This window comes from Fukomys damarensis, unplaced genomic scaffold, assembly GCF_012274545.1.
Source record: "Fukomys damarensis isolate Sample0158 unplaced genomic scaffold, DMR_v1.0_HiC HiC_scaffold_28, whole genome shotgun sequence".
NCBI lineage: Eukaryota > Metazoa > Chordata > Mammalia > Rodentia > Bathyergidae > Fukomys > Fukomys damarensis.
The window spans coordinates 41,167,308-41,179,735 of NW_022900940.1; the positions used below are offsets into that span (position 1 = coordinate 41,167,308).

The window sequence follows — 12,428 nt, forward strand, 5'->3', positions numbered from 1 at the left end:
CCAGGGGCAGCTGACCCTGGGCAAGAGTTGCTATGCAAGGAACTCATGATCAATGCCATGACAGTCCTCTTGTAGGTTCATTTGATGTGACAGTGGCACTAAACCCAGGAAGAAGGTGCTGATTAAGAGAGTAGTAGCAGCATGCTAGGCCTTAAGAAGCTTGCTTGCAGCCATGGAAATCAAGGAATTGCTTTTGAGTCCTTGGTTTGGTCTTAGACCAGGCTTGGGCATCTCTTTCCAGGGCCATTTCCTAGCCCAGGAAGCTCCACTGAGCCCTGGAGCTGGTGGCCGTCACATCCCTGGTGAGGGCCTGAGAAGTCTGAGCCTGATCTCTGCTATCTCAATACTGCTAGGAACTATGGGAGAAGAAGGGTATCTTGAAGACCTATTCTTGGAGTTTGGGTGTAAGCTGAACTGTGGCTTACAAGGCCAATTTGCAGAAAGAACCCAACTTGGTTGCCAGGCTGGGCCTGTGATCTGCTGCAGGAGAGAGTGCCACAGCCAGAGCTTTGTCTGTGGCCCAGCTCAATCCGCAGAGTGCAGAGACCTGTAAGCATCGAACATGTCAGAGGAGTGGCTGCCTGACTCAAACAAGGGACTTGGTGGAGTCCTGCCCTCCAGCCAAGCACCTCATGGGGCTGCTAAGGGGACTAGAGGACGCCCTGGCAGCAGTGAGCCCTTGGTACTGTCAGTGTCAGTAGCATTTCCTTGCTCAGGATCCAGATTTCTTTAAGATTAAGCTCCCCCCAAACCCTTTCCTGGTCCTTCTCCCACGCTCTAGCCTAAAGGAATTGCTTGCTGCTCCCCACACTCAACTTGTATTCCCACCTCCAGACTTCCACATACTTTTTTCTCCTCCATGTTTCTTTCCCTCTGTTCTCCTCTGATTCAGTTTTTTGAAATTCTTTAGCCCATCCCCACCTAAACTAACATACTCCCCGCCTTGGGAATACTGGGAATTAAACTCAGGGCATGCTACCACTGTGCTATAGCCTCAGCCTTATTATTCATTCACTCATTCATTCACTCATTCATTCATTCATATTTTGAGGTAGGACTCAAACTTCCAATTGTCCCTCTTCAGCCTCCCAAACAGCTGGGATTACAGGCATGAGCCACCCCCCATCACCCTATTGACTGAGGCCCAGTTACTCCATTCCACTCCACTCCAGGATCCCTCCTGCTTTCCTCCCTCTCCTAGGGCTCCCCCTCCCTGGTCCTGAGCTGCTGTGACTTGGGAGCGAGCCAGTGGGGTGGGCAGTAGGGTCTGCTCATCTCTAACAGCCCCACCCCATCCTCAGGATCTTACATGGTGGCCCAGGCCCAAGTCTTCTCTTCTGTTTGTGTTAAGGACCAAAGAAAGCCCTCCCACACTCTGATCACAGAGAGACAGGGCAGCGCTGGGAAGATCATCCCTGTGCCTAACCTCTGCCTGACCCAATAGTATACACTTATGCCAAGACTGTGGGCACCTTGTTCCACTCCAGATGTCAGCCATGCTGGAAGGATCTGGGCAGCCCGTCCTCAAGCACTCCTGCTCACGCTTCTGCTGGCTCTGGACCTCTACCCTCACCCAGAGCCTGGGAAATCCTGGATGTTTAGGTTAGCTGTCCACCAAGCTCCCTCCCTGATACAGGACCTGCCTCTCTCCCAGCCCCAGGTTCCTCCTTGACATCTAATAGCAGGGGTAGCTGAAGGTATGCTCCGTGCATGGGCTTCACCTGATTTGATCCATTTCAACAAACTGACCTTTCCTGGACTTCGAACTCTGCATGAGGAAATCACATTCTGTGCCTTCACTTCCGTTCTCCAGGAACTGGATGAAGGAGGTTTGGGGGGAGCTAGAGAGGAAATGTGCACCTGGGAGATCAAGCCCAGGTGCTGGGAGTTAAGTGTGGCCAGGTGCAGTGAGAGGCTGACAGTGAGAACCCCTGAGGTCACCGTCCTCCTTCCTACCCTCTCCAAAAGAGCAGTGGGGACTTTCTGGATTTCCAGGAAATAGAGGGCAAGCTGACTAATGATGGAGATGGGTTCTTGGGGGAGACCTGACAGGGATGTCAGGGTTTTGTCTGGCTGCAGCTCTTATGGATTACATTGGAGAATGTCCAGTGCCTGCTGGGTGGATGGATTGTGAAGAGAGGGCTTTTCTTAAAATGGGTAGAATACCACCTACTACACAGGGCTGTGGTGAGGATTAAATGAGTCCACATGTAGAATTTAATACAATTCTGCATAGAGTAGAATTTAATGGATAGAATTTAATGTAATAAGTAAATAGAATTTAACACAGTGTTGCACAATTAGGAGGAGATGGACATAAGTGTTGATCACAAAGCACCCAGTATTTAGCAGGTGCCCAAAACATGATTGTCATCGCGGTACCTGTGTGTGTGTGCCTGTATCTGTGAGCAGGTCTTCCCCTGTGTGTGTGTGTGTGTGTGTGTGTGTGTGTGTATTTCAGCATGTGTATCATCATGTTTTGGTACAAGTGTGTGCCTGTCACTTGTGTGATCTTTTCTCCTTTCCTTCTTTCTTTTTTTGATTTTTGGGGGTTTGAGATGACAGTGCACTATGTTGTCCAGGCTGGTTTTGAGCTCCTAAACTCAAGTGATCCTGACCTTCAGCCTCCAGAGTAGCTGAGACTACAGGATGAGGTGGTTTTCCATGCAGAGCCAGCACTTGAGATAGCAGATGAGAAAATAAACATACGAAAAAATGTGCAACATCACTGGTCATTCGAGAGATGCAGATGAAAACAACACTGAGATTCCACCTCACCCCAGAAAGAATGGCTGCTATCAAGAAATCAACCACTAACAAATGCTGGCGGGGTTGAGGGGAGAAAGGAACCCTTCTCCATTGTTGGTGGGAGTGCAGACTGGTGCAACCACTGTGGAAATCAATATGGAGATACCTAAAAAAACTAGGATTAGAGGTTCCATTTGACCCAGCTATACCTCTGCTGGGTATCTTCCCAAAGAATTAAAAGAATCATAGCACAGTGATATATGTGCACCCATGTTTATAGCGGCACAATTTATAATAGCTAAACCTTAGGAACAGCCCAACTGCCCATCACCTGGAGACTGGAAAAAGAAGATGTGGGGTTTTAAAAAAATAAAACCTAGTGCAACTCAACCATAAAGAATGAGAAACTAGAGTCATTTATAACTAAATGGAAGGAAGCACATTGAGGCCATACTCTTAGGTGAAAATAATAGGACACACATGTGTAAATACCATATAGTTTCTCTGGTGTAAGAAACAAGTGTGAATAAGGATCAAGATGTGTAATAGGTAATATGAAACAGGAAGAAAAGGTCTAAAGAGGAGAAGGAAGTGGGAGGGGTAGGGGAAAGGAGCGAAGGGAAAGGAAAAAATATGAGAAAAGGAAAAAATGGAAACAAAGTCTTTGTAAATAGGGAGGGGTAGGGGAATGGGGAAAAAAATAAGAGCCAAGATACAGCATGTAAAGGTACAAATTTCCAATGATGAATGTCACTTTATTGTACACCTAAAATGTACCAGTAAATGTAATAGGGGGAAAAAAAAGAACAGATGAGAGACAGTCTGCGATCAGTCTCCTGCTCTGAGGCAAGAAGTAGAAGACAAACTGAGCTTGGGGAGAAGACAGGGGAGAGGAAAATAGGGCCCGCTTAGCTTAGCTCATTTTGGGTGCAGCTGCTGAGGTTGACTGAGTTAAGCCCCATTGCCTTCTGCACCGGAATGCCACTCAAGGCAGTGTTTGGCTGAGAACCCTAAGCAGGCTGACTAGAGCTGACCCTCGTGCCTGCCCCACCTCAGCCAGGGAGTCCTAAGGCCTCAGAAAAGCCCAGTGTTTGGCAGTGACACGTGGTTAGTTCACTTGAGGGATTCATTTAGCCCCTTGGGCTGTGATCTGCTAAAACTCTAATAGGAGGTGTATTTATGAGTAGCTATAAAAGGTGCTGGCATACTGGTGATAAAAGCCTCCAAAATTGCTGTAAACTGCTATTTACATGTTTATGACCTCATTCACCAGCCAGTAGGGTAGGGACTGAGTTGTCACTGACACCAGAACCAGGAGGTGCAGTTTCCAGACCGGGTCTTGCAGGGTGGGCTGGATGAGGGAGCACTAGTGTGTATACCCAGTGCCACTGCTTGTGTCTCCTGTGCCGTCCCAGGCCTGAGAGGGTCCTCGTTTAGCAGCAAACCTTGGAGCCTTATATATCTTACTGAAAAGTAACTTACATTCCGTGAAACGCACTAACCATAAATGTGTAACTTGGTGTCTTTTAACTCGATGCAATATAACCGTGACCCTGAGCAAGGGTTTGTCTTTCTGGGAAATTTCGTGTTCCTTCCTTGTCAATGTCCCCCGCCCCAAAGGAACCGCCATTCTCTTCCCAAAGATCAGTTTTACTATCTGAGAATTTCATCCCAATGTAGTCATGCTGTGTGTTCTCTTTTGTGTCTGGCTTCTTGTGTTCAAAATATGCTTTTTAAGATTCATCCATGTTGCTTTGTGTTGTAACAATGTCCCCGAATATTCCTGTGCAAGACTCTATGTGTGGGCATGCAGTTTCATTTTATTTTAATTTTGTTTTTGAGACAAGGTCTAGCTGTGTAGTCCAGGCTGACCTTGAACTCTCAATCCTCCTGACTCAGACTCCTGAGCACCGGATTACGGGTGTGTGCCACTGTGCCAGGCTGGACATGTGCTTTTAGTTCTCTTGGGTTGAATACCTCACAGTGGAGAAGCCGTGTCCTCAGGTAAGTATGTATGTGTGTCACCATAAGAAGCTGCCAACAGCAGTGTGTGAGAATTCTCATTGTCCCTTGTCCTTGGACTTTTCTCACTGAGCCCACTTGTTGCCCCATTTGGAAGTGGCCTTGCTGCAGGGATGGTGACCCAGAATCCAGCTGCAGGGGAGGGGTCCGGCAGACGTGACCAAGTGTAAGTTATAGTCCCTGGGAGCCAGCAGGGGAGAGAGGAACTTACTTTTGGTGACCCTCAAGTACAAATGAGGCACCACGCTAAGACCTCTGTGGATATGCCCTTATTTAATCTTGTGGGCGCTGGGATCCTGCTGGAAATTGCAAACCAAACATTTACTGCCTGTTGAGAGCCCTGCCTCCACCCGCCAAAGCTGCCTGTGGTAGCAGCCCCTCCAGGGCCACCCTATTGGAGCTCTGGTGCTGAGAAGATCTGTAGCGTTTATCTCTATCCTCCTACTTCCTAGAACAAGGCCCTGGGAGAGAAAAGGGCTTTGCCCCCATGGTTATAAGCAGAGTTGGGCAATGACTCAGCTGCTCTGCTCAGGACAGAGAGCAAGGCCTTCTTTCCTGGACAGAGGTCCTTTCTGTGCTACCTTCTTATTGATTCAACCCCAAGGAAAGCTTCCCTCGGCTGATGTGGCTGCAGAGGAGCCACATTACAGTCCTGTCCACAGCAGCCCGACTGGTGCAGACACAGCAGGCATTAGCGAAATGTAGGATGCATGAGTGACAGGGCCTGGCTCTACCACTTGGAAAAATGTAGAAAACTCCTTCTCTGAAATATTGGCCAGTTTCTTGACAGCTGAATCTTAACGGCTGAAAGAAACTCATCTTTGAGTGCAGCTCCCTGTCTTCAATCAATTATGTCTTACTAACTAAATTTTAAGGACAAGGCAACTGGTATCAGGAAGTTAAGCAACTGCCTCAGGTGTTTTACTCCAGACCTGAGAGAATGAATAAAGACAGTGCCGAGTGGAAGCTGAAGGTCTAAGGAGAAACGCCCATCAGGAATGAAGATTGTGTACCCCAGGGATTATAAAATAGCCAATGAGAAAATTAAGATTCAGTTGATCATGCTTCACTTTGTACAAAGCTATTGGGTAAAGTAGGGTCCATAGACATTTCTCCTAATTCTACCTGTACTGTGCAAAAATTTCTTTCCTCCTAAATTTACCCAGTGCTGACCTACAGTGACCAAGTTGAAGGTCTAGATGTGGCTCTTGTCATTCAGGGAGATTAAGCTGCTCTGTAGTTACAACGGGCATCAACCAAACATATTAAATGTCCTTGCTAGAATTTTATCTTAAGTTATTGTGCGTAAGCTATACCTTAATGCAGAAGAAAAATGGTAGAATGGAAGATGCAGGGGTAGGACACAGGTGCTGGGACAGGTGCAGACTGTGGTTTCCACTAGTGTCAAACCAGCAGGGTGTGAAGATAGGACTCTGGGCAGCAGAGGGCCTCCAGCAGGCCAATATGGAGTGACTAGGAGGACAGTGCTGTGTCTCCCTTCATGCTCTCCTGGTTGAGTTTGCCCTTCTGAGCCCCTTCCAAAGGCTCCATGACCAGTCTTTTCTCACGGATGTCACACCCTAGTTTCCCCAGATTATAATGGGCTTGGAGATGTTTTGTACCTAAACTGGCTCTGCTTTTTACTCCCTCCTGGATGCTGGGCTGCAGGCAGTCAAAGGAGCCCTGGGTCAGAATAGGAAGACTCAGTGTCTTGGCTCTCAGTGTAAGCTCCTTAGCTCAACTGGGCCCTCGGGCTTGCATCTGGCCTCCTGAATGATGCCTGGGTGTCTGCTTATATTTAACATGGCATTCAAAGCAGGCAGGTAGAAGACCACAGGGAATGAAAACTAACTGTCCCGTTGAAAACTACATGTATTAAAAAGTACATGTGTTTGCATATATGTACACATGCATATAGTCATGAGCTGCACAATATTTCAATTAATGATGGACCACATTTAAGAGTGGTCTCATAAGAAGGTGTCCCTTAGAAATATCAGAGCCATCTTAGTTTGTATGAGTTTATGATGTTCACACAAGGACAAAATCACCCGATGATGTATTTCTTAGAACACGTCGCAGTGGTTAAGTGGCACATGATCCTATTTAGCTGTCTACATCATATGTGCATGTTTTTCAGTGTGTGTAACTTTTGGTGAGGCCTTTGTTATATATTCAGATAATAGTATATGATCCATCATCAATTACTATATTGTACCCAAATGGTATATAGTAATTAATTACTCTATTTAATATAAATAAATATATGCTGTTAACTAAGAGAAATGAAAGCATACATTCACAGAAAGACTTCTACGTGAATATATATTGTCCCAAACTGGAAACAACCAAAAATGCTTGACATGGAAATGGATAAACAGATTTTAGTATATTCACAGTTATACTACTTAGCAATAAAAAGGAATGAGCTACTGCTACCCACAATGACATGGAGGAAGCTCACATTATTATGCTGCTTTAGCAAAGACAAGTAAAAAAGAGTACTTAAGGACCAGGGGTTTAGCTCAGTGGTGCTGCCGCCTGCCTCACAAGCACAAGGATCCAAGTTTGATCCCTGGTACCCCCCAAAAAGAGAGTACTTAATATAAATATATATAAAATTCTAAAAAATGAAAACTAACCTGTGGTGACAAAAAGCAGATTGGTGGCTTCCTGGTGGTGAGGTGGGTGGAATGAATGGGTTGAAAAGAGACACAGAATTATTTGATGGTGATGAAAATATTTGTGTTCTTTTTTTTTTTTAGCTCTGGGGTTAGAATTTTGTGTTCTTGATTGTAGTCATAATCTCATGAGTATATTCATATGTCGGCAGTAGACAAACTGTATGTTTTATATATGTGTAGCTTATTATACTTCAATTATATGCCAGTAGCATAGAAAAATAGGAACATTTCAACCATATTCCTTCCATTAAATTACTATTAATATTGTTGATATCATAATTTCCTTTAATGTCATTAATAATAGAATTTAATATTATATTTTCTGATGTGTGGGGCTGGGGATGTGGCTCAGTGGCACAGCACCTGCTTGGTAAGCACAAAGTCCTGAGTTTGAGCCCCAGTACCCCCCCCAAAAAAAATCTGATGTGCAAAATGAGCATATGCCTCTGGCAAATAAAAATTATTTAGAAATAATTGTTTATCTCATTTCCTTTTTTGTGTGTATGATATTGGAGATTCACATCATAGATACACCCCATCAGGGCCTTCACATCATAGATACATCCTAATCCCTTAAAAAATTTCTAAGATAGGGTCTTGCTAAATTGCCAAGTTGCCCAGGATTGACTCAGACTTTCTATCTTCCTGGCTCAGCCTCTCAGGGTGATAGGATTACAAATCATGCCTGGTTTATCTTATTTTTATCTCTTCCTTTAAAAAAATGTATACTGATCCAGGCATGGTGGTGCATGCCTATAATCCCAGCACTCAGGAGGCTGAGGCAGGAGGATTGCTGTGAGTTGGAGACCAGCCTGGGCTACAGAGTGAGTTCCAGGTCAGTCTCAACTACATAGTGAAACCCTGTCTCAAAAAACAAACAAACAAAAAATATATATACATATATATTGAGACAGGGTTTTGCTATGTAGATCAGGCTAGGCTCAAACTCACTAAGTAGCCTAGGCTGGCCTCAAATTTGCAGTGACCTTCCTGCTTCAGCCTCCTTAGGGCTGGGATTACAAGTGTGTACCACCACACCCAATTTATATTTTGTTTGTGTTATATTGTGTTTGTTTTGTTATATTTATATTTTGTTTGTGTTTTATCATATGCCCAATCTTTTGCTATAGGCAACTGTATAAAGATATATAAATAGTGTGATACAAACACAAAAGTACTAGAGGGCATATACTTAAAACTTTGGTGATATGGGTACAATATTTTAAAGACCAGCGTAATAGGATGCACCTCAATCTTTACTACCTGCACATTATTATTATTATTTTTTTGTACTGGGTATTGAACTCAGGACCTTGTGCTTGTGAAGCAGGCAGTAGAACCACTGAGCTAAATCCTTGGCCCTCCCTGCACATTCTATGTGATTGAAATAATACTTAACCTGTAACAAGGAGTGATTTAATGTTAGAGAAAAAAATAATAATTTGAATATATCTTCATCTCCATGTGGATAAATCTCAAAAAGACAAAGAAAATAATCATATTCATGGTAGCTGGGCATAGTACATGCCTGTAATCCCTGCACTCTGAGAAGCTCAGGTAGGAGAATTGCAAGTTTGAGTGCAGTCTGGACAGTTTAGCAACCTACTACAATTCTGTCTCAAATAAAAAACAAATCAAAAGAAAATGAAACAAAAAGGCTAGTAAAGTAGTTCAGGGCAAAGACCCTGGGTTCAATCCTCAGTAATACACATGCCCACTACCACCACCACCATCACCCCCCTAAAAAAACCTGTATGGTGATTTTTTTCCAGTACTGGGGATGGAACCCAAGCCAAGTGTGTGGCAGTGATGCAGAGAGGGCATGGAGAGTGTCAGGGCCCTGAGGTGGGAAGGACTGTGGTGTGCTCATGGACCAGAAAGGAAGCTGGTGCAGCTGAGACATGCTGGCAAGATGGGTGAGTGGGACAGATCAGGGCAGGCTGGAAAAGGAAGGCCAGCCTTACAGGCCAAAATGAGGCTTTGGACTCACACAGGTGCATCAGGAGGCCTGGGGAGGCTTTCAGGCAGGGCAAGGCAAGTCATGACCAGAAGTCTGTCTTCTGTGGGTTACCCCAGCTCCATCCTCTTCTGGGCCTCCTCTTCTGTCAACAACCCCCACCCAAATTTCCCAGCAATGGAGTGGTTGAGGAACCAGCAGTCTTTGTTTGTGGCCTAGAGCTGTCTCCTACAGAAGATGACTTGTAAATTACACTCTGGTCTTTGTTCACAGGGAATGTACAACCACTCCAGAGATGCTTTGTGGTGTTCATACCCACACCCACGCAGGCCTGACACAAAGGCAGAAGGATCCTCAAATGGGCATTTTCAACTGTTTCTTGTGCTTCTCTGTTCTTCTACATTATTAGGGGCCATGAAAGTGAGCAGTAGATAAAGGTTACATCAACAAGGGATCCAGCTCCTGAGAGTTTTATAATATTTGAATAAATTGAAAGATAATATGTCCTGGTTGAGAAAAATAAAATGCTATAGAGTAAGCTATCTGTTGAAATTATGTTCTGGATTGACTATTCAAAAATCTCAATATTTCTTTGGAACTAAAAATATTAACAATAGCCAGCATTTACTAAGCACCTACTATGTGCCAGGGATTGAGCTTGTGAGGCAAGTGTCTGTCACTCTTATCCCTATTTTACAGATCAAGATTGTAAGGCCTAGAGACAGGTAAGTTACTTGTCAGTGTCACAAGGCTGCCAAATGTTGAAAAGAGCCTGATACCCAGGCCACAGATGCTCCCAGTCCCCAGGGCCCATACCTGGCCTGTGTTGTCTATCCTCAAAGCTAATGCTCTTAGCTCTTTTATGACTATCTTAGAATATGTATGGACACATAAAGCATTGTAGACACCAAGTGATTTTTTGAAAAAAGAAGACCTCATGAGTCTTGTTAGATGTGAGGAATTATTGCAAAGAACCAATATTTATATCAGTATAGTATTTGCTAAGACCAAGAGTCTCTATTAGGAAAAGGAGAATTCAGAACTATACCAACCAAAATAAAAAGGCTAGAGGTTTTATTATGTATATGATAGGAAAGGACTGCTTAATAAGGGGAAAAATATGAGAAAACGAAAAATGGAAATAAAGTGTTTGTAAATGGGGAGGGAAGGAGGGGGTGAAGGGAGGGCAGGGACAAGGGGAAAAAATGAGAACCAAAACCACCTGTCATGTAAAGGTACAAGATCCCAATAATGAATGTAACTACTGTATACCTAAAATGTACCAATAAACTCAATAAAAGAAAAAAATGATGACTGTGTAAGCAATAACAATTTGTGATTTAAACAGGTGAGTAAAATACAAATTTCACTCCAAAATAAATACAATTGGGGCAGTCATCAAAGAATTAAACATAAAATGAAATTGTACAGAAGTGGCAGATCCGATGGGTGGAAGAGTTCACTTTTCAGCACTGAAGCAATGAAAAAAATCACAAAGACTAGAATGACAGATTGAACATTAGACTAAAACAAAAAGGGAAAGGTGGGAAAATATTTGCATTAATAATAACAAAGGAGTAATATTTACTTTTAAAATGTCTGTTCAAAGTTTGAAGAGGTTTGAACCCCCAATAGATGAATGGATACGAATAGCTCATTCACAGAAGATAAATGCATGAAATAAAATATTCATTTTGAATGTTTAGTCATCTAAGTTATGCTAAGGAAGGTAACCCGCAACTACCAATAGACATAATGCAGGGCAGAAAAGATGGCGCCCAACACTTAGAAATGTGCGTTCAACTCTTAACACGTGTTCCTTCGAGGTGATAGAATAATTGGGGCAGCTCTTTGAGAAACTGGATAGCAGTAACAGGCGAAATCACTTGGTCATGCATAGCCTTCCACGTAGGAGATTTTCCTCTCCCAGGAATTTGTCCCAAGTGCAGAACTCAAGGATGTATCAGCAAGCAACTTCAAAGAAACAAAATGTACCAGATTAGAGGGCTAAGTGAATGGATAAGGATACTTGTACACCTTAAAAATGAGAGCTAACAAAAGATTTGGGGCTGTGAATTTAGCTCAGTGGCGCCTCATCTGCCTGGCAAGCGCAAGGTCCTGAGCTTGATCTCCGGTACTGGGCGGGGGGAGATGTTAATGAGAGTTGAAACATAAGAAAATGTGTGGTTGCAACCATGTAAAGATATGTGTCTCTTTAGAAAGTTTCATCTTTGAAAAGTCAAATTCCGTAGTAATAATTGGATACTTTATTATTTTTCCATTTTCTTTCTCTGGCTGTCGTATTGTCTTTAAAGTGGTGCTTAAATAAAAAATTTGGATTCCAATCCAACCTGCACGTGACTTTGAACAAGTTGTGAGATGGGAGAGATTTCGTAGGGCAGCGGAAATCAGTGAAAAAATGGCCTGAGCTGCGTCAGGCGCAGTAGGTACCCCAGATCTGCGGGTGGGTCGCCTCCTCCCAGCAAATCCGGACCCATCGGCGTCCCAATTGAGACTTCCCTCCAGGGCCCCGGAATCCAGCTGGGCACTCCCCGGCCTCACTCTCCGCAGGGGCGGGCGCTGGACTGTCTTCTACGGGAACTTTCCGGGCAGGCGGGGGTGGCTGCGCGTCCCACCCGCATCATCGCTTGCGGGGAAGGACGACCTCGGAGAGCACAATAGCCCGTGGGTGGCTCGGGCCGCGGAGCTCTCTCGTAGCCTCCCCTTCGAGCTTCAGATCCTACTCGGGCTCCCGGATCTTCCGCCCGAATTCAGCGGCTGTCCTGGGTCCCTTCGCTGCAGGAACTTAGATGTACAGGGCGCCTGCGGAGGAAGCCTGGAGACACCGGGTGCGAACCGGCCCCAGTCGCACTTCGCAGACAGGTGGTAACTGGGTGCCCCCGGGGTCCTGAAAGACTCGCCCGATCCCCGACGTGGGTCAGGCTGGGGGCGCGGTCCCCGCGGCCCGCGACAAGCGCCCTTCTGGGAGCCGGCCGCGTTCGGGGCTTCTTTCCGCT

At 44.9% G+C, this 12,428-nt stretch overlaps 1 protein-coding gene across 1 annotated transcript in view; it reads left to right on the forward strand.

Annotated features, from left to right (window-relative positions):
- Rft1 (RFT1 homolog) overlaps positions 1–10,033 on the forward strand; it is a 69,066-nt gene extending 59,033 nt beyond the window's left edge. The window contains exon 15 of the mRNA XM_010643056.3: positions 9,685–10,033. Coding sequence (XP_010641358.1) covers positions 9,685–9,846 — 162 coding nt within the window. The 3' untranslated portion in view covers positions 9,847–10,033. The remainder of the gene's footprint in view (positions 1–9,684) is intronic.
- Positions 10,034–12,428: the final 2,395 nt, after the last annotated feature.